Source organism: Lynx canadensis, chromosome D2 (genome assembly GCF_007474595.2).
Source record: "Lynx canadensis isolate LIC74 chromosome D2, mLynCan4.pri.v2, whole genome shotgun sequence".
NCBI classification, from domain to species: Eukaryota; Metazoa; Chordata; class Mammalia; order Carnivora; family Felidae; genus Lynx; species Lynx canadensis.
This window is the reverse complement of record NC_044313.2, coordinates 67149450-67171617: the sequence shown is the minus strand read 5'-3', so window position 1 is coordinate 67171617 and position 22168 is coordinate 67149450. Positions and strand designations below refer to the sequence as shown.

The following is a 22168-nucleotide window of genomic DNA, read 5'->3' as shown; positions in this document are numbered from 1 at the left end:
GGTAATCTGTTTCCCTGTTTATGGACACCTGGCTATTTCCTGTTTTTCACTATTATGAATAAGCTAGTGAGAACAAGTCTTTTACTTGCTGGGTATTTATTTACACTTGGTTGTCTCAGGAACTTAAAAATTAGAATGTTAAAAATTGAACTTACCCAAGTGTTTAGCTTTTCCACAAGTCCCCATTTCAGTGAGCTATACCACTATTCACAGTGTTGTCCAGGTCGTAACCTTGGGTGTCATCCTTGACTGCTTACTGTCCCTGATCTGTCATGCATAACACATACAAAGTGCTGCCAGTGCTGTCTTCACATTTACTCACTCTGCCATAGGCCATAATCATTATCTTGCCCAACCCCGTATTTCAGGTGGATTGTCAAAACAACTTCCTACCTAGTCTCCTTGCCACCTGTCTTGGCCCTCACTTCATTCCTTTCTTCAAATTACTGTCAGTGATCTTTGAAAAAAAATACACATTAGGTTATGTTACTTACCTATTAAAAATATCTAGTTTCCCAGTGCTCTTAAGATAAAAAAGTAAAATCCTTATCCTACTTTGCAAGTCTCTGCATGATTGAACTCCTCCTGCATCTTACCTAGTCTCATCTTTCTAGCTGTGCTGGGTTTGCATCTCTCTCATGCTTTTCTCTTTAGATCCTGCCCCCCTCTGTCATGAGTCAGGCTTTCTAGTTGGACCATCCCCATTTCACACAATTGTGTTCTGTTGGCTCACATACTAAAGATAAAAACTGCCTATGTTAGTTGAGGTTAGAGTTGTCTATGGAAACAGAAAAAGCAAACCCAAATGATTGCTATTTAATAAGTTGGGAGATTACGTCTCATAGTACAGGCCTGGTGTGGTGACAGTGCTTCCCAAAGACTTAGCAAATCAAGGTGCTTCTGCCTACACAGTTTCCCACTCCTAGTTTATGGCCCTTATCTTCATAATCCAAGTTGGAACCGCAGTCTAGTGAGTTGGATGGAAGAAGGGACAGAACATATTGAATCATGGGATTCCCTAGAATCTCCTAGCATCCCTAGGCAGAACTTAGTTTTCTGGCCATCCCTGTCTTCGAGGAAGTCAGAGTACTTAATTTAGGTGTCCATGTGCCCAGCTGAAAATTGAGGGTTCTAATTGGGAGAAAGCGGACTTGGAGTAGGCTCCTTAGAACTGTCATATCTCCCTTGGCATCACATTCTTCTCCAGCCACCCTCTTGTTTTTCGGCTTTTTGTCAGAGTCAAAACTTCTTAAAAAAGTCATCTAATCATATTCTACTTCTCAACTCACTCCAACTCCTGCACTTACCCTTCCACTGATGTTTTAAAATTCCAAGGGATACTTTGAAGTCTTTCATTTGACTTAATTTCTCAGGAGCTTTCAGTTCTTCTTTCTTTAAGGAACTCTCCTGTGTGGGGATTAGTCTGGAGTTTTCCCTTTGTTCTCTATGACTTCATCATTGTCTGCTACCATTCTGGAAGCTCATTCCCTCCCTGGTGTTTTCAGCATCTCATGTTCTACCCAATGTCTAAATGTTGGAATTCTTGAGGTTTAGTTTATTTTTTTATTAAAGTCACACTACGTAAGATTATTTTAACCATTTTTAAGTGGCATTAAGTATATTCACCCTGTTTTGCAACCGTCACCACCATCCATGTTCAGAACTTTTTCACCTTCCCAAAGCAAAACTTCGTGACCATGAAACAATACCTATTCCCTATTCCCCTGACCTCCATTCTACTTACCATTCTACTTTGTCTCAAGGTTAGTTTCACACCCAAATTGGGAGGACCTTTGTTTTTTCTGTCTTTAGTAGGTGAGAGTCTCAGATTCCATGATCTAAAATATCTAATTCCAAATTTATAGTTCCAATTAATTTTTTTTCCTTCTGATCACTAGATTCTTATCACCTTAGCCTGATATTTCCACTTGGCTATAAATCTACTAGAGTGGCTCATAGACTTCAAAAATGTAACTTAACTAAAACTTTTATTTTCTTAGTCTCATTTGGTCTCTTTCTTTCTTCTAGTCTCAGTGATTGCATGAGCCATCTAGTTATTTGAACCAGAAACCTGATTGACAACTTGATAACTCCTCTTTCATCACTCCTCCCCAATCAAATCAATCAGTAGTCTTGTCAGTTCCACCCTCAGTATATGTTGATTTGCTTCATTTTTCTTTGTCTATGCCATCCTGACCCTTCTCCACGCTCCCATCATCTCTTGCTGGACAGTTGCAATGCCCTCCTAGCTCTTCTCTCTACTCCCAGTCCTGCCTTCTTCAGTGTGATCTGTAAAAGACAAATATGGTCGTGTTCCTCCAAGGCTTAAAGCCCTTCATTGCCTTCCTAGCTCTTTATATTGAGATCCAACCCCCTTATCGTGGCTCTCCAGGCTTTGGACTTGGCCCTTACTACCCTCTCTGCCTAACCTATTGCTGTTTCCTCCTGCTTTCTGGTTGCCTTTCAGACCTTTAACACTGAGTTCCCTCCTGCTTCAGGGCCTTTGTGCTGTATTGTACTCTCAGCTTGCAATGTTCTTTATGTTTTCCTTGGCATCTTTCAGTGACGCTCTCAGAGATCGTCTCATGTAGTATAAAGTACGGCCCCTCTTACTGTTCTGACTCAGAGCATCCTGTTCTTTTTTAACCCCTACCACACTTAAAAAATGATTTCTTCCTGCTGCCTTTTCTTCATTTCTCCCAGTAGATTTATTTTATTATACTTGTTCATTTCCCCCAGTAGATTATAAGTGTAATCAGGGACTATTTAAATTCTATTCACTATTTATGCCTAATGTTTACTGCAATGACTGACACATATCTGGCATGCAGTAAATATATTTAAAAGTGAATGAATGTTGCTCCCTCTCCCAGGCATGATTTTCATTATCCACTTTGATGTAACTATGCTTCATATTGTGGCTCATTTCATCAAGGCATAGCCTTCCCTTGATTAATAGACTACATGGCATCTCTGTGTTAGGTGAGATCATTGCAACATGTACGTTTCTTTCATGAAACTTCTTACACTTTGTAGTTAAGGGTGTAAGGGTTGGTTGTTGGTTTCCCTGAGTATAATACCAGCCTTGTGAGAGCAGTGGCCATAGCTGTCCATCGTTGTTGCTCGTAGGTTGAGCATAGTGTCTCATACTTACCTTGTTTGATAAATGAATGAATGCATAATGGTAAAAATATACCTCACCAACTGGTTCATATTTCATAATATAGGATAATTATGCCATTTTATCAGGTGTGAATAGGTTTTGGAATTTGAGTTGTATCGAAAGAATCTTAATTTCTTGAAACCAGCATTTGGAAAGTTTGGTGGTTTTTAATTGGATTCTTTTTAGATGTTAAGAACCTGAAAATTCACAAGGGAAAAACTGTTTGAAACTTTTATTCTAAGAATCACATGAAGACATCTGAAATATTGCCAAATCTAATTCTACACTTTTGCAAATGAATGAAACCTTAGTATATCTGTATGTTTGTCTTTCCACGTCTCCCTTGTGACATCGTTAGTGCACTTAAGTCTCCGGAGTAGCTTCTTTGGAAATTTTCATAATCAATTAAAATAATTTTTGAAATGTATAAATCCTTTGAATATTACTCATAACTTTTTATGAGCTCTATACTTTTTCCTATGTCAGAAATATTTAAAATTACTTTTGCAGAAAAATACATTTATAGTACAGTAGATATTTTCTGTCATGCTGTACCAAATTCAACAGGGTAATACTTTATTTTTCTGGCATCCTCTTGGAAGTGTTAATTTAACATTAATTCAGGAAAATTTAGTGGTTTTAAAAATTTCTACCAAGTGCAAGGGAATTCACATATAACCTTGTATGAGGCTTAATTGATCTCAGCTTCCCAGCAGCCTTTAGCCCTGGGCCTCCCCACCAAATGCCCTAGACCCGTAGTCAGGTGCTGGCTTGTAAAGCTGCCTGTTCCTTCTTCCTAAGATCAAAGCCCAGCTCTTTGTAAAATGCCTGGGGCACAGGATTTTCTGATTCTGATAGAAGCACCATCTATTCACTTTTTGAGTATTACCACATTCTGTAATTTCTCTTTTAACCCATCTCAGGTAAACAGAAAACAAGAGAATGGCTTGCTGGTTGTATTTGGTATATGAACATTTAGTTTAGGCCATATCATATTTATCTAAATAGTGATTTTTAAGTACATTATTTAGCTGCATTTTAAAATTAAGGAGATTTTACATGCCAGTCTGGTTTGATAGCTTTTCTTGGAAAGTCGGAAAGTCTGGCTACTTTGGGCCAGTGTCTACACATGCTGGTTGGAGCTAGTGATGTGTCCCTGTTTGCCACATGCTCTTCCACTCCCTCTTATTCTGTGACGGTTGGTGTCAGTGCACTGTTGGTTTTCTCATGGTGGAGTAATTCTTGTACCCATATTTATAGATCAAGGGGAAATATGAATAAGGGGGTGGTGAATTTCAGGAAAATGAGAGAAAATGTATTTGGGGCAATGAATAATCTTTGTATGTCTATTTTTGTGTGTGTGTGTGGAATGTATATTTGAATTAAAAGCATGCACTCTGCCCATCCATTCCTAACTGTTCCTTGCCTGACTCCAGTTGACATCTGAGCCAGGGACTCTTGATTTAGATATATGATCCTATTAAAATAATGTGATTCTACCTTTGGTTCCCTCAAAGGGCAGTGGATTGTTCTTCTAGAAGCTTAAAACTGTCTTGCAAATGAAATGCCCAGACATCCTCTTTGTGATTGTCAAAAGTGTAACTTTCATTGCCTTACCAATAATTAGGCCTTGAAAGACCTGGCAAGTTCACTATAAGTAAAATAGACTTTTCCCTCAAAGATAGTTTATTCTAGAAGGGGGTTGATCCAGTTTAAAAATAGAAATATAAGTGGCATAAGAAAGACAATATAGCAGCTCAGAGGAGGGAAAGATTGTATTAAATTGAGGGGATCTTGAAGTTGCTTTTATGCTTTGTGATGAACAACAGATAGAAATTGAGTGCAGGAGACCATGAAACAATAGAACTGCTTACATAATGCAAGAAAACCATAGGGATTGGGTGTGGGCAGGACAGTGGATAGTGGTGGTGATGAAGGTAGAGGAGACTGAGGAAAAGTAAAACCAAAGAGGTGGGTCGTGGCCTGGTATGGACAGCCTTAATGTTAGGCCAAGAAGTTTGTGCCCGACTTAAGAGATAATGAATAAGCACTGGTGGATTTAGAGGAGGGAAATATCCGCACTTACGACTTGAAGGGGAGAGAGCTGGAAGTGCTGCTACCACGTGTGAAGCCCTTTGTGGAAATGCTCAGGAGTGGTAATTACCTGGATGGAAGGTTGTTTTAGGTTCTGGGCACAGTTTGGGGGAGAGAATCACTAGGTCTGTGCAACTGATTGGGTACAGTAGTGTGGGCAGCGAGGGAGAAGCTATGGGAGGTGAGAGGACAGCTTTGAACACATATCAGAGAAAAGTGTGGAAGTCAGAAGGAGGACCAGGTTTGGAATGTGCATCCAGTGGGATGCTTTCCATTTCCAGTAACAGGCTGGCTTCACCAACATGAACAGGTACCTGCTCTCATTACTGAAGTGTGCACAGGTAATGGCTTCAGGGATAGTTGATCAAGAAGCTTTGTGATGTTATCCAGGACTCAGATGTTCTCTGACTCAGCTCTGTCTTCCACCCTGTCAGTTTTATCCCAGAGCTGATTCTCTTCTTGTAGCATCAGGGCTCCATGTGTCTTTGTTTCCCATCTAGTGGGAGAGAGAGAACCTTTTCAGAAATTCTCTTTAAAAAGCCAGAAAGCTTCATTCTCAAAAGTGCCCATCAAACCTTTTCTTATTTATCTTTCACCCAAATTGCATCACATGCCTGGCTATTCTTTCTTTCTTTTTTTAATTTTAATTTTTTTTTTTATTTGAGGGAGAGAACACACATGAGAGGGGGAGAAAGAGAATTTTTTTTTAATGTTTATTTATTTTGAGAGAGAGCACAAGTGAGCAGGGGAGGGGCACAGAGAGAGAAGGCAAGAGAGAATCCCAAGCAGGCTCCATCTCTCAGTGCAGAGTCCGATGAGGGGCTCTGTCCGCATACCATGAGATCATTACCTGAACCAAAATCAAGAGTTGGACGCTTAACCAACTGAACCACCCAGGGGCCCTGAGAGAGAGAGAATCTTAAGGCCCCATGCTCAGCACAGAGCCTGACACAGGGTTCGATTCCATGACTCTGGGATCATTACTTGAGCTTAAATCAAGAGTTGGATGCTCAGTTGGCTGAACCACCCAGCCACTCCTCTTCTTTTAATTGTGGTAAAATCCACATAACATAAAATTTACCATCTTAACCATTTTTAAGTGTCCAGTGGTAATAAAAACATTCATATTGTTGTTCAACTATCACCAGCAGCCATCCCCATAGCTTTTCGCATCTTGTAAAACTGAAACTCTGTACCCATTAATAAATCCTCATTGCCCCCTCCCTGTAGCCCCTGAAAACAAGCCACAATTCTACTTTTTGTCTCTATGATTTTGACAACTTGAGGTAAATTTTCTCATGAAATGGAATCATACAGTATTTGTATTTTTGTGACTGGCTTGTTTTACTTAGCATAATGCCTCAAGGTTCATCCATGTTGTAGATATGTTAGAATTTCCTTCCTTTATAAGGCCTCATACTGTTCCATTGTATGCATGTACCACATTTTGCTTTTCCATTCATCCATCGATGGACACTTGTATTACATTTCCACATTTTAACTATCATGAATAGCACTACTATGAATGTGGATGTATAAATATCTCTGTGCGACTCTGATTTCAGTTTTTGGGTGTATAGCCAGGAGTGAAATTGCTAGATAATGTGCTAATTATATTTTTAATTTTTTGATGAATTGCTCTTGGTGTTCCATGTTCCACATTGCTGTTTTCAACAGCAGCTCTACCATTTTACATTCCTACCAACTGTGCACAAGAGTTCTAATTTATCCACATCCTTGTCAGCATGCACTTTCTGCTTTTTTTGTGTGTGATAGTAGCCATCTTAATGGGTGTGAGATGCTGTTTATACTTTCGATTTCCACTTCTGTAATGATCAGTGGTGTCGAGCATCTTTTCATGTGCTTATCAGCCATTTGCATATCTTTGTTGGAGAAAAGTCTATTCATGTCTGCCCATTTTGGGGTCAAGTTGCTTAGTTTATTTTGTTGTTGTTGAGCTTTAGGTTCATGCCTATTCTTTTTTTTTTTTAATTTTTTTTTTCAACGTTTATTTATTTTTGGGACAGAGACAGAGCATGAACAGGGGAGGGGCAGAGAGAGAGGGAGACACAGAATCGGAAACAGGCTCCAGGCTCTGAGCCATCAGCCCAGAGCCCGATGCAGGGCTCGAACTCCCGGACCGCGAGATCGTGACCTGGCTGAAGTCGGACACCCAACCGACTGCACCACCCAGGCGCCCCGATTCACGCCTATTCTTAAACCAGTCCCTGGCATTGGGAGTGGCATCACTCTATTAGATAACCAGGTTGATTCCTGGATCCTGGATAGACAACTTATAATGTCCTGTTGTGTGGAGAAGATTGTGCACAGTTTAAACATGTCTAAGGAGCTGGTGGGATATCAAGGCAGAGATATGTTTAGGAGGTTATGTGTACAAGTCTGGATTCTGAAAGGAGCAAGAGTAGGTTTTACTATATGATGTTGAAGCTTTTAAAAGAACCATCTGGCAGAGGCGACTGGGTAGCTCAGTCAGTTAAGCTTCCAGCCCTTAATTTTGGCTCAGGTCATGGTCTTGCAGTTTGTGAGTTTGAGCCCCACATTGGGCTCTGTGCGGATGGTGCAGAGCCTGCTTGAGATTCTCTCTTTCCTTCTTTCTGTGCCTCTCCTTGCCTGTCCGTCCGTGTCTGTCTGTCTGTCTCTCTCTCTCTCTCTCTCAAAATAAATAAATAAACTTAAAAAATAAAGAACCATCTGGCAGAGACAGTAATGCCCAGCAAATACTCTAATTGCCCCCTGCATGACCTAGCTCCTTTTGAATTGGTAGAGCTATGTGTGTAGTTATGGTCAATGGAATGTGAGGGAGGTAATCTGTTTTTCTTTGAGGCCAAGGTAGTAAAAGTTTGGCACAGGATTCTTCCTATTTTTCTTCCAAAGGGAGATAGGAGGCCATGGATTCTAGATGGGCAGCCATAAAATGGAAAGGCCTCCATAAGCTTGGCTCGCTGAATGACTGTGGAAAACCAAGCCCTTTGCTGACCTATGCAGTCCATTTAACAGGAGAGAGGAACTTTTGTGTTCATCAACTGACATTTGGAGTTGTTACAATAGTAGCATAACCAATATGTACCTCTTCATTATTCCTTTTTTAAAGCAAACTTCTCTCAAACCTAGTACTTCGTTTCCTATTTACCCAGTACAGCCTGCATAGAATTTTATCTTATTAATGTCTTAGGGATGCCATTATAGATCTGCTTTTGTGCTAATCTGTCATTACCAGTCAGCATTAATCCTACTGGGGTTTACTGAGCTAAGTAGGATTGTTTGCTTGAAGAAGATTAAGGTGATGTGGATGGTAAAATGTGTTGCCTAAAAAAGCATATAATGTGAAATCATGTAACTAGAATAATGGGCTTATGAAAAATTAGAGGCTAGAAAGTTAACAAAGTTTGGTAACTTGATTTTGTTAGAGATATCAATACTATTACATTTTTTCCCCAAGATATGTACTATTAAACCATTATATTCAAGTTATATACAAGTTAGATAGTTCAGGTTTAACCTTTTTATTATACACTTGTGATAATAGATATGATAAAGATATATTTAAACTTTCTGGGAAATTATAATAAAGTGATAGTTGGGGAATGAAATAGCATTAAGAATTACAGATCCTTATGTCCCTGGGGAACCAAGAAACCTGTTCTTCATTAACATAGATCATTATAAATAACCCACTCATACCCCATGAAAATTCTTGTTGGTTTGGAGCACAGGTCAGAAAGTAGTAGGGTCCATGCTTTCTCTGGCCCACAGTGTTTTTTATATAATTGAAATAGGTCACATTTAGAAATCAGGAGATTTAGGGCACCTGGGTGGTTCAGTCAGTTGAGTGTGTGACTTCAGCTTAGGTCATGATCTTGCAGTTCATGGGTTCAAGCCCTGCTTCAGGCTCTGTGCTGACAGCTCAGATCCTGGAGCCTGCTTCAGATTCTGTGTCTCCTTCTCTCTTTCTGCCCCTCACTGCTCGTGCTCTGTCTCTGTCTCTCAAAAATTAATATTAAAAAAAATTTTTAGAAAATCAGGAGACTTAATACAGAAATCTGGCTCATCTTTTACAATGGGCAGATGCGGGCCCCTGAGCCTGTGCCAGCCATAGGCTAGAGTGGAAATGACAGAACTTAGGCTTCCCACTGTCCACAACCCATACTTGGCCCAGCTTGCCACTCACTGTACTTCTCCACCTCAGACATTTTAGTTGGAGAGTTTCTTTATCCATTAGTATGCAGACATTCCCTGGGAGAATGAATTCTGTCAGTGATACAGAATTTACTTTCATTTAAGGAATATTGACTTAGTTCATTTATTTTGATAAGCAGATTCCTAACAGATACCATTTTTTGTATGAGTTAAAGGAGACTGTGTAGATGGAGCTGTTCTACTCTGTCTGATTTACCAAGTGCCAAGTAATTGGAAAGTCTTAGATAATTGTTGCCTCTCCTTTTGACCTTTCTTATCTCCACTGTATTTTAACAATGCTTCTTAGATCCTAAGTGCTAGATTCAAATGTTTAGAAGTGAACAAGATACAGTTTGTTGGCCATTGGGAGGCCACTTTATTGGTGGGATTGGAAAAACAAGCAAAGAAATAAGTACTATAATGTTGCCACAACAAAGTTAGAGTGGGGAGGGGAGAGAGAAAGATGACTTCTGGCCAGGAGGGTTGGGAGAGTGTTCAGAGTGGAGGGTATATTTGAGCTAGATTTTGGTTGATAAGGGGGAGTTCTCTGAACTTCTAGAAATGAATTATTTAAGCTTGCCTATGGTTGGAACAGTGTGAAGCCCCTTATCAGTTATTCTCAATAGGGCATAAAAGGTAGTCCTCAACTTGCACAGCAACGTGGGACCATAAAAATGACTGTGCAAGCTGAAACTGCAGAGTGCTTTCAGTAATCACTGGGAAACTTGAATGATGTTCATTGTTCTAAACATTTTTAAACATGTTCTAAACATGTTCAAACTTCTAAACATTTTTGTGAAAATATTAAAAGTTTCTGTTAGTGATAAATGTATAGGAAAATGAAGATATTAAAGCCAATTATTTAATGCACTGTATTTAAATGTTAGAAATATTGAGAATGAATGTATTTCTTTTTTTTTTTTGGTAAAAAACTTGTCAAAAATAGTTGGAACTTGGGGCACCTGGATGGCTTAGTTGGTTAAGCGTCCAACTTCGGCTCAGATCATGACCTCACAGTTCATGAGTTCGAGCCCTGTGTCACACTCTGTGCTGACAGCTGGGAGTCTGGAGCCTGCTTCTGGTTCTGTGCCTTCTTCCCTTTCTGCCCCTCTGCTGCTCACACTCTGTCTCTGTCTCTGTCTCTGTCTCTCTCTCTCAAAAATAAATACACATTAAAATAATTAAGGAAAAAGAATAGTTGAAACAGTGCTTTTTTTATTGTATAGCGTATGATACTGAGGGAGCATCTTTTCTGTGCCTTGGTAACCGTAAGTCTAGATCCGACTCCAACATGTCATCCTTTGTACTTTGAAAGTTGTGAAATATCTCCCAGAGTTTCTTTAATGTGTAGTATTTTGCCAGCATCAGCTCCTCTTTGTCACAACCACTTTCATTATTTATGTCACTAGGCTTGTATGCACTGAGTTTCCTCTGGCTGCGTATCACAGCCTCTCTAATAGCGATGGTGTCTTCATTCCCAGCATCCCAGATTCTGTACCCCTGACATTTGACTCAGATTTCACTTCCAATATCACTGTTTGTTTGCTGTACTTTCATCGTGGTTGGCCAGTTTCCACTTTTGATTATCCATTTTTTGTAAAATGTCATTGTTTCTTACCTTGGGAGACAAGGAGTCAGTACAACTCCTTGGTCTGCCATCTGTGCATGAACTGATTACAGATGTGCAGTGAGTAATCCCCCACAGACTTTGAAAGAAGTGGCATGACTGGTCAGTGATAAAGATGTAGTGATTTGTATCCTGAAAGAGAGGGCAGCAGAATGTGTATTTGATGCAACTACTCACAATTAATGTACTTTGTTAACTGGAATGTAATCTTGTCTTGTTGGGAGATTGGCACCATTTACCTAAGCTATGGCAACTTTATGCCTCTTGGAACTGTGCCAAGCCAGGATGTGTATATGGACATCTTGAGTGGGTTTGTCCTGCTCTTTGTTGGAAGTTTAGCTTCTGTAGCCCTGGCCAGTGAGTGCCAGTGTGGCCCTCTGTTGTGTCATTGTGACAGCCAAAATGCATCCGATATGCTGCATATGTTCATGGAGGTGGTGATCCTTTCCTGGATTGAACCATTCTGGGGCTATCTCTGGATTATTCTGTCATTAGTTAATCAGAGTGTTGAGGGGCAGGAACTCTGCTGCTAGTGAGCACTCCATGGTGGAATTCTGGGAGGTTGGGCTTTCAGATGTCCCCCCCCCCACCTCCATAAATATGTGGTATTTTTCACTTACTTTGTAAGCCAAGTGGGGCAGAAATTTCCCTTGCCAGGGAGTCATGTGATTTAGATTCTCACTGGACTTTGCCACATGCCTATCTGCAAAATAGGTTACACTTATCTGATTTCTGAGATTATTGTGAGGAATACATGGGAAATGTATAAGAATATTAGACAAATGTGAGGAATTGTTCTGAAGATGACAAATAACTGAATCAGTGAGATGCATTTCGTGGATTTAAAATGAAATACAACAGAGCCTGCTAATGTCTCAGCAAAATAAACATCCCCAGCTTTTAGACACCCCCTCATGTGAGAAGTTCACTACTTTCCCATCTCCACTTTTCAGGGCTTTCTAGTTGGCTCTTTTCTCACGTAGCTCCTTTCATTGTGAAATGCAGCAAATTGACTCACAACCCATTAGTACCTGAAGTAACTTGAAACAGCCTTCTCCATGAGGATAGACCTATTTCTCTATTGATAAAAGGAAACTAGAATCACAGATGAGCTAGTTTTTTGGGGAAGCAGGCTGCAGATGGCTCCCAGCTGGTAGCCATTTTGAATGATGAATTTTCAATAGAGTATAAATGTCAAGTTAGAGTGTTCAGTGTTCTTTTCCTGGTCCAAGAATAAATATTTCGAGTAAAGTCAGCGTAGACAGACTTGTCGTTGGTTGATCTGAAATGCTGTGTTTACTTACCTGTGGATTTTTAACTTTATGTCTGGGTTGAAGAATTTGGTGAAATAAGCATGTTAGTAGAATTGTTGGTTTGGCAAAGGTTTCCATCATCTGTAAGATATTATCCTGTAATTGCTGCAAACTTGCAGAATCTGTAGTATAGTGAATATTGGTAGATATGTTCTCTTTCCACATGGTGTATTAATATGGAATTTGTTGGAGATGGAAAAAAACATTTATTATGACTTGAGCATTGAAGAATATAAATAATTATTTTTTTATCATGGATGAAACTCCATGTAGATTTTGATTGGATTTTAACTTATTTATTTTATTCTAATTTTGGCAAAATATTTTGGCTAAGTGAAATTACTTAAATTATCCCTTGTAAATAAATCTGTGATGAAATTTTTTTCAATAGCTGATAGAACTTTCTTCCAATTAAAAAAATTTAAAATTCCAGGCCATGTAAACATTATGCTCCCTTGCCAACTTTCCTTCTCATACTCCCCATAGAAACTAAAACCAAAACAGGAATATATGATTCCTTGTTTATTAGGTACCTTTTTAATATAAAAAAAGCAGTACTATTACTCTTTGATCAGGGTACGTTATGCCCTATTTACAAAATACAAATATGAATTAAAAAGATGTTAACAGAGCTGTTACATATCCACAGGATACTATCTTCATCACATTTTTCATCATGAAAAAGTAACTTTTATTTGGTTTTTATTTTTAAAAAAAATATTTTAAGTTTATTTGAGAGAGAGAGAGAATGCACACATGAGCAGAGGAGGGGCAGAGAGAGAGGGAAACAGAGAATCCCAAGCAGGCTCTGTGCCGTCAGCGAGGAGCCTAATGCAGGGCTCAACCTCGTGAACTGTGAGGTCATGACCTGAGTTGAAATCAAGGAACAGATGCTTAATTGACTGAAACTGACTGAGCAGGTGCCCCATGAAAGAGTAACTATTAAAGATGAACTAAAAAGTATATATTCTTTCTGATGTCAACAATCTTAATTGCTTTATATGTTTCAAAATTGATATTCTTGGGTTAAATACTTTTGTTACTGTAAATATTTCTGTTCCTCAGATCTGAAATTAGCATAAGAATTAAATTACATTTCCATTATTAATCCTCTGTTAGTAATGAGTATAGCAAGTTTGACAACATAAACTTAAAATAGTTATTTTTCAAAATATTTCATCTTTAGATAAGCTCCTCTAAAATCTCATCTCTCCTCATGACATATAGAATTGCTGCTTATAATGAAATAAAGAAACCTAGCTGAAATTGACAGAATTGAGAAGATACTCTCTTGATAATGGAGGTGTCCTGAAGTTGAAATTAACATATTTGAAATGGCTTAAACATATAGCACCCAGAATTATGAGTTAGAATAAATATTTAAGGTGTCATTTAGTGTTTACTGAAAATGATTCAGTAAACATTTGAGCTTTGATTTTTTTTGAAGGTAGAAACCAGGGCAATGATATTAAAAACAAAACCAAGAAAACTAGCTGGAACTCCAGGATTTTTCTCCCTGAGACAGAAGATAATCATTTTCTTCTTGGAGATTTTGTGGTTTGCACACCAAAGCATTTGCTTAACTGCCATGATAATGCATGGTGTCCTTGCTCTACAAGGAAGCATTAGCCATTTTAAGTGTGTTTCCCAACTTTCAGTTCAAATTTCACACATCTTATTTTTTTTGGAGAGGGGTTGGTCACTGTTAGCCACTAAATTGAATTATTCCTTGAATGCAAATTGAACATTTTGGACAATATCCTGACTTGTTTAAGAATTAGGGCATAACATGGGTTTCTGTAAAGTGATTTCCTTGTAGAAATTAATTGGATTGTGGAAAGTATATAATGTTTTTTTGAAAAGGTGTCAGTGTTTTCATCCATTATGAGATCCTTAAGATTAACTGCTTTAGTGGTCCCATTTCTGTGATTTTTAAAAAACATCACTTTAACACTTTAAACATCACTGGTCAACAACCCAGTCTACTCAGTGACATTTATATCACTTGTATCTACACCAGAGCTCTTAATCAAGGCAGACATGGCCTCTTTGAAATGGAAAGTAAGCACTTACGTCAGGGTTGTCTGGAAGCCCAGGGACATCTTAAAAAATATATGTAACTCATCTATAAGCTTTCTAGCTGCTCCCCGCCCCCCCCCCCACCGCCGCTTTTTTCCTCTAGGAGAAATCCCAGTTTTTCCACTGATCTCCTTTAGCTGCTTTATTAATGTACATCATCCAGAATAATGAGTTAATATAAGTCTTTAAAATATTTAAAGTGTGATTTAATGTGTATAGAAAATGATTCAAAATTAGTAGTGTGTTCTTTGGGCTTTGATTTTGTGAAGGTAGAAACAAGGCCATAATAAGATTGTTTTAAAAAAGCTAGCTGGAAGTCACTTTAGAATTTCTTTTTTTTTTTTTTCCTTTTTTGAGACATAAGAGAGTCATTTTTTTCCCAGAGGTTTTGTTGCTTCTTTGATTTCAGGCCTCAGCTTCTGGACCTCACCTTTTCCAGCTCCCTTATTTACCTTGATTTACCTTCCTATTTGTCTTGATGTCCATTTAGGACATCTTTTTAAAAAGTAGCTTGCTGTACACAGAGCCTTTCACTTGCTTAGTGCCCTGATTTCTGCCTCTGCACCCTGCAGTCTACATCCTCTTCTACCGGGGCTCATGCTTCAGCCCCTGCTCTGGTAATCCAGCTTCAGTCCTGGCCTTCCTGGACCATCCTCCCCCAACACTCCCACCAGAGAACTGGTTTTCCTCCTCCCCCTGATTAGAGGCCCTTTCACACTCTACTATTCCATAACTGGCTGAGGCTAAAACCAACTGTTAGTATGCAGTGACTGTGCTGTAGGAACTGATTTGGAGTCATTGGAGGTGATAGTTTAAAAAGCTTCATTGATAACTTCCTAAGGGGAATTTTGACTTCCTAAAAGTGAAGTAAGTATTGCCTCTTCCTATTTGCAGTTACTTTCCTGGTTCATAGAGTAGTGAGCAGTAGCCAAGCACAGGTCCTGTATGTCTTTGATTTATGTCATGTCTTCAAGTCTTTGTGAGCATGTCCATGTGCACATCCATAGGAGGGAGGAGAAGACGTGAGACACATTTGCTGTCCTGGATTTATGAAGTGAGCCTTGAAGCACCTCAGCCACACTGAATCACCCTCAAATCCTCTGGAGTACCTACCCTCCTTCCTTCTAGACCTTTCTTTTTTTTTATGTTTATTTATTTTTGAGAGAGAGAGTGAGAGCAGGGGAGAGGCAAAGAGAGAGGGAGACACAGAATCTGAAGCAGGCTCCAGGCTCTGAGCTGTCAGCACAGAGCCTGATGCGGGGCTCAAACCCACGAGATGTGAAATCATGACCTGAGGCAAAGTCGGACGCTTAACCGACTGAGCTACCCAGGCACCCCTTGACCTTTCTACACGCACTCTTCTATGTGGGATGCTTTCTCCTACCTTTTATCCAGCTAGCTGTTTCTCTTCCTTCAGGTGACAGCATTAATAGGCATTTCTTTGGGGTAACTTTCCTTGACTGCCCATGACTGGGCTAGGACTCCCTCTATATACTCTCATATTGCCCTGTCTCATTCTGAAACTTGACACACAGTACATAATGTTGGGTTAACCTGTCCTCTCCCTTGTTAGACCATGAGATCCTGGAGGGAAACACCATCTTGTTTGCTGTCATATCCCTAGTTTCCAGGACGGTGCCCGACCAAAAGTAATGTATGTGTAATTAACACAGGGGTTAATATTATCTAACAACCACTGTGGGCCATGTTCTGTGTTTGAGGTTTTCCACATGTTTTCTTATCAAAACCTCACAACAATTCTATGAGTAGGTACTATAATTATAATTATACAGAGGATAAAAAGCTGATAAAAGTAATTTGCCCAAAATGATAGCTAGAAAGTGGCAGAGCTGGTATTTGACTCCTTCTCTTAATGACCAGATTACACACAGTGATGAACAAATAAAGGGATGTCTGAGAAGGCATCCATTTGGAGCTCTGTATGGGGACTGCAGCCTGGTGAATGACCTGTGTGGGTGGCATTGACTGGCTACACATGATATTCAATGGAGTCGGTTTGTTTGTTTGTTTGTTTTTTTCCCCCTAAACATAGAGAGAAGGTCAGCTACAGGTGCTAGATTCCAACAACTAGCAATTTGTTTTCTCTGTAAGGTTTGACATTGACTGCCAGTCATAGAACTTTGGAGAGCATGTGGTGTGGAAGATGAAACTCCGGTTTTAGAGTTAGGGTTACTAAGCTTGGGATAGTCTCTTTTCCCCTCACAGAGAGTGTCGAGGCGGGTAGGTTGTGGAGACTCCAGACTGGTGGGAAGCTTAGAGGGAGTGTGTGTGAAGTAGCATTTTGACTTGATGGCTGTTATTTACTACTAGGGTATTATCTCTGGCATATTATTTTCTATCATGGAGCATCTATTGGTATTTAATAAAAAGATAATACTTATGCAGGGTGATTTCTAGGAACTTCTGCAGATGATTAAGATTTTAGAAAGTTATGTCTTGCCACCATATGTTGACAAGGAGACTTCTTTATAATAGTATTATAATTGTGGCACCCAACATAATTTACTGGATTAAATGGCCAAATTATTTAATTCAGAAAAAGAAAAGTATGCAAATTATAATGCTTCCCCACCAGCAGCATTATATATAGTATGGTCTCATTTTTCCATTTTATGTCTTTGGCATAAAGCAACTTAGAGGAAAATTCTGAATCAATTTTTAGTCACTTTGAAGATATATGTACGTATAGTAGCTGGAACTATATAGCTGGACTATAGGAGAAGTCCCTCCTAATTGGAGCTTCCTCCCCTCATTCAGTGACTGTTGAACTTACCCAGACATTTACTTTTACTTGGCTTCAGGACTTAAGTGATTTTATAGATTATATTTTAGGGAACCTTTATTAACCACCTCCCTTAACTGGCCCTTTCAAGATAGTGGCTGTGAGCTGCCCTTGTGAGCAGATCCTGTGCTAGCAGCTGGTTTACTGTTAAGCGGTTGGCTTTTTTATCTGTGTCCTTGACTGGACTGTAAGCTTGTGGATGCCAGGAGTTGTATCTTATTCATAGCTGTGGGTCCTGGCACTTGTGGAACCTAGGTAGGCTCTTGATAAATATTTGTAGGATGTTAAAGCCACTTGTTATGCACAAATATTAAAGCATATATACATGTTTTAAAAAGAGACCCTATGTTCCGTATGGTTTGGTCATTAAAATATGGTCTTTACAAATAGCCTGGCATTTTTATCTCCACTCTACTGCTTCCTACCTGTGTGAGGAATAAAGAAGTCTGCTTTGTAAGCATGCTATGAAGATTCATTTACCCAAATGTATCCTGTGCTTGCTGTGTGTAGGATAGAGAGCTTTTATTTTGCAGAGACAGATTATAAACAAGTAAATACAGAAAATAGGAGAATTTCAGAATACGGTAAGGGATAGGAGAGAAGTCAGCACAGACAGATGGGAAGAATTCCAGTTGGGGTCATGCAGGAGTGGAAAGGGCGAGTGAGTGTGGGCACAGAAGCCCTATGGGGAAAGCCTGCTGGCATGTTCCTGGGAAGCAGAAGAAACTGAAGAGGATAATATTTATTTACTTAATTTTGAAATATGGATTAGAGCACATTAACAAGGGCAACATGAGATGGGAGGAGAAGAAGCAGGTCCAGGTCTTAGAGGGTCGAGGTAACAAGTTCACCTACTTTCAGGGCCAGGCCAGTACATTGACTTAGTGAGGACTGTGTGACCTCATTTTTGTTTTTCAGTCTTTAATAGAGATACACAGGTATAGAGAAATATTTCTCTGAGAAAAATAGCAGTATAAACACCATGATAAATGGCAAGTGAGTAACACAAATGTGATGATAATGGCAAGTGGCTCTTGACCTCAGTGTGAGAGACCCAGTGGGGGCTGTGGGGTACAGCCCAGAACCTTCCTGGACCTGATGGAAGAGGGCATCTGGTCCTAGTGCCAGCCAAGTGTTGCCATGTGGGAATGTGAGCTCCAGGTGCTAATCTGTCAAGTTTTCCAGAGAACCAGAAATCTTAATTTCTATGTGAAATTCCCAGAGTTAAAAATGTTGGCTCACATTTTAAAAACCTTATGATGGGTAGACAAAGTGCATCTGTGAGCTGCCTGTTTGAAACATCTGCTGAAAGTTCTTTTATGCTGTGAAAAGGGGGATTAAGAGAAGTACAGTGCACGTTAACATGTTAAGCATGTAGCCTTATGTCTACATAAGACATAGACTGTGCTGAAGGGATAAAGGTATTTTTTTATTAATCTCACTGTGTTTAGTTGTCTTCACCTTTAGTTTGTTTAGTTAACTAACACTAAGTCCATATGAAAAAGTATATATTACTCTACTATTTGAAGTGGTTAATGTATGCTAGTTGCTGTTATTTGCCTATTAACTTGTTTAGTTGTTTGCTCTATCAATTTCTTTGGTGAATTTTGTATTCATGGTACAAAAGTAAACCTTAATCTAGTCTTATTCATGTGATAAGAGAGGAACAAGGATGAACATTTTTTGGTTATTCTTTTTTAATTGCCATCTACTGCCTTAGCTCTGTGGTTGTTGTTTCCCTCACTTGTTCTTGCACCTTGGCACATTTGGGTCCAAGGCCCCCTGGCCTGTGTTAACTACATGGAAGCAGAAAAGAACTGGGGCAGAGATGCCATTTTGCACTAGGCGAAGGATGATGGGAATGCAGCCTTAGGACATGATGTCGTATTTAGAGGTTTTACATCAGTTTTAATGAAATACAAATGTGACCAGAGCAAGTTGTTATTTTTTTTCCCAGAAAAAAAAAATCTTCATTTAGTATGGCCTAGCCCACGTAGTTTTGTATTACAAGGATTATGTTTGGTGTGTTGCAATCTGTTGGCGATGGTCTTGGGGAATTTTATTCAGCGCAAGCATCTCTGAGAGTTCTGGCGTCAAGTGGGGTCAATTACTTGTTCATGTACTTTTGGTTTTGTTGTCTCTATGCTAAAATTCTGGAGCATCACAGAGAGGAACACTGGGAGTAACAAAATATACTTGAATATTTTTAGTAGATTAAAGGCTTATAAAAATGAGTATCTCTTTTCACCAAGTTTTTCTTTTGCATTATTTTAAGATGAGATCACTTTATCAGCATGAGACTAAAGACTTGAAAATAATTTTTTTAGAAGAATCTTAACTGTAAATACAAGCTCTTAATTGAATCAATATTTTTCTCTCTTAATTTTTGTTACAGATCATGGAGGAAACAAATACGCAGATTGCTTGGCCATCAAAACTGAAGATTGGAGCCAAATCCAAGAAAGGTAAATCATGAGAGATGGTGCAATTGGTGGCTTTGATAATGGAGACTGGAATTACTGGGAAAAAAAACCCTGGAAGTTTGCCGGGAGAAAATCAACCTTTATTCTTACCACATATGTCCCAAAATATTTGTGTAATAGCAATATTTTGGAAGGCTTATCATAATTGAAAATTATGCCTTTTATCCAACAACCAAAAAAATTAAGTATTTTATTATAATGGAAATGTTTTTATAGGAGATACCATAGCAAATTATGATTTCAGTGATGCCCTTTCATTCAGTGGCCATAAGTAATGGTAACTCTCCACGTGTAATAAAGTGTTTTCAATACATAAACTTCCAGTGTTTATACAGTAGGCATCTTTTTTTGTACCACACAGATTTAATAGCCAATTTTTTTTTCTTTCCAATGTGGTACAAACCTTAGATTTCCTTTCTTGCACGCTTCTTCTTTTCATCTGTCAAACAGTGATGAATGTGCTACATTTCTCTTTTAGGCTGAGAATTTCCCTTGGGTGGCCTTTCTTCTGCTTTATTCTAGAACACACTATCCAATGCATGGATGGTCAGGAATGGAAGTATAGGCACCTTGAGTTTTCTTCCAAGGTTACATAGTAGTTTCAAGTGACCTGCCAGTATATATTTTTATGAATTGTTTTCCAAAGTATAACCTTAGTCTCAACAAACTTTGTTGTGTATACAGTCATTAGGAGATAATGAGAGATACCATCAAACAATTCAAAAACAATGATTATGCAAGCTGAACATTATCTGTTGTGGTCTAGTTTTTTTGTTGTTGCTGTTTGGTTTCATATTTGCTTCCCCTTCTCCCTATGACTTTTATTGCTAAATAATAATAAACATTGCGGGATTTCTCAATTTCTTTTCTTATTTTAGTTTAGAATGCCTTCCTTTAATCTCATTTTATTAGTTACTCATCACATGGAATGTAAATTATTCTACGGTTGTTGTTGTGAGTACTGTTAGCGGGACTTCAGTGGACTGATTGTGGTGGCAAGAGCTGGGAAGCCTGGGTTCTCACCAGTCATAAGAAAGCATGGTGAATTTCCAAGTATAATTACATAGCTAGTATACACCTTGCATTTGCCAAGTGCTGTAGGATATATGCTCAATCTTCAGTGTGTTGAGATGTTTTATACTCATCATGCTGAAAAAGAAATTACTCATTAGTGGATTACCTACCTGTTTGGTTGTTTGTGGCAATTTAAAAATTCCTAGCCTACTACTTGAATAAATTGGAACTTGAGCATAAATTGGATTCTTTTTCCCTATTGTCAGATATTTTTACTTAAAAAATGTGATGAACTTCATTACTTATCCTAATCAAAATGTAATTTGATCAGTCTCTAAAAATCCCCAAGGAAACATGAATATTAAAATGATTTAAGATAATTTTAGATGGCTTATTCTCTTGCATTACCCATGCTGTGTTTTCCCCCAATTATCATGAGAAACTTGGAATTGATTTTTTTATTCAAAATGTGGTTACAATTTTAGAGATTTTAGATAATATGGAGAAAAATAGATGAGGTTAATGTTTTAGCTTAGTTTCCAGTCATTGACACACTTAACCCATTCAGAATAGCCAACTATATTCCACATTTTGATTATAAATTTTTCTTTGAAAATAAAAATATTTCGGCAGTATGTTTTGAGGGCATTTAGCATAATTTCCCCATGGTTAAAGTTAACCATTGGAATTGTGCCTAAGAACTGATCCCTCCAGGCCTATGTCTACAGACGTCATTTTATTTTTCTATTATTTATGAAGTGCTATGAATGTACACAGTATTGTATGATGAGTAGAATGTGCCAAAAGAGAGAGATTGAGCTCAAGGAAGAGAGAAAAAATCAAAAGTTTTCCTCAGAGGAATTTGCTATTCAGAATTTGAGTTGCTCTTGTTACTTAAACACACAGCTGCTGAATCAGTTTTGGCTAACATCCCTGATATGTGTATTCCTATATTAAGTTAAAGTTTTTTAAATTCAGAGATGAAATTTGTTTAATTATGATTTTTAATAAGTAAAAATAAAATGAAAATGGCAGGAGGCACTTTTGAAGGCAATTCTCCCATTTGATGTGGGTATCTGCCTCTGAATGTTGTATAGAAAACAGTTGTTAGTCTTTATTTTAAACCTTCTTTATTCTAAAGTATTACTACTCAAGATATCCAAGAATATAAATGTATCTAGGGATTCATGCCATGTTTTAGATGGTTATTAAATTCTAAATCCCATGGTGGTGTGATGACTTGGAATATACAGACAATCCCCAGATGATGCTAGAGAGAATATAGCCATGGATTGTGTTGTATTTCACTCTCTAGACTTTTGATCTTATTGGTTGCACATATAAGCCTAGAGATACATTTTTCATGGCTACTGCTACCAGTCTGCCCCTTTCTTT

At 38.6% G+C, this 22168-nt stretch overlaps 1 protein-coding gene across 1 annotated transcript in view; it reads left to right on the top strand.

Moving 5' to 3' along the window:
* BICC1 (BicC family RNA binding protein 1) overlaps positions 1–22168 on the top strand; it is a 284184-nt gene that overhangs the window by 151817 nt on the left and 110199 nt on the right. The window contains exon 3 of the mRNA XM_030334902.1: positions 19672–19741. Within this exon, the coding sequence (XP_030190762.1) occupies positions 19672–19741 (70 nt within the window). The remainder of the gene's footprint in view (positions 1–19671; positions 19742–22168) is intronic.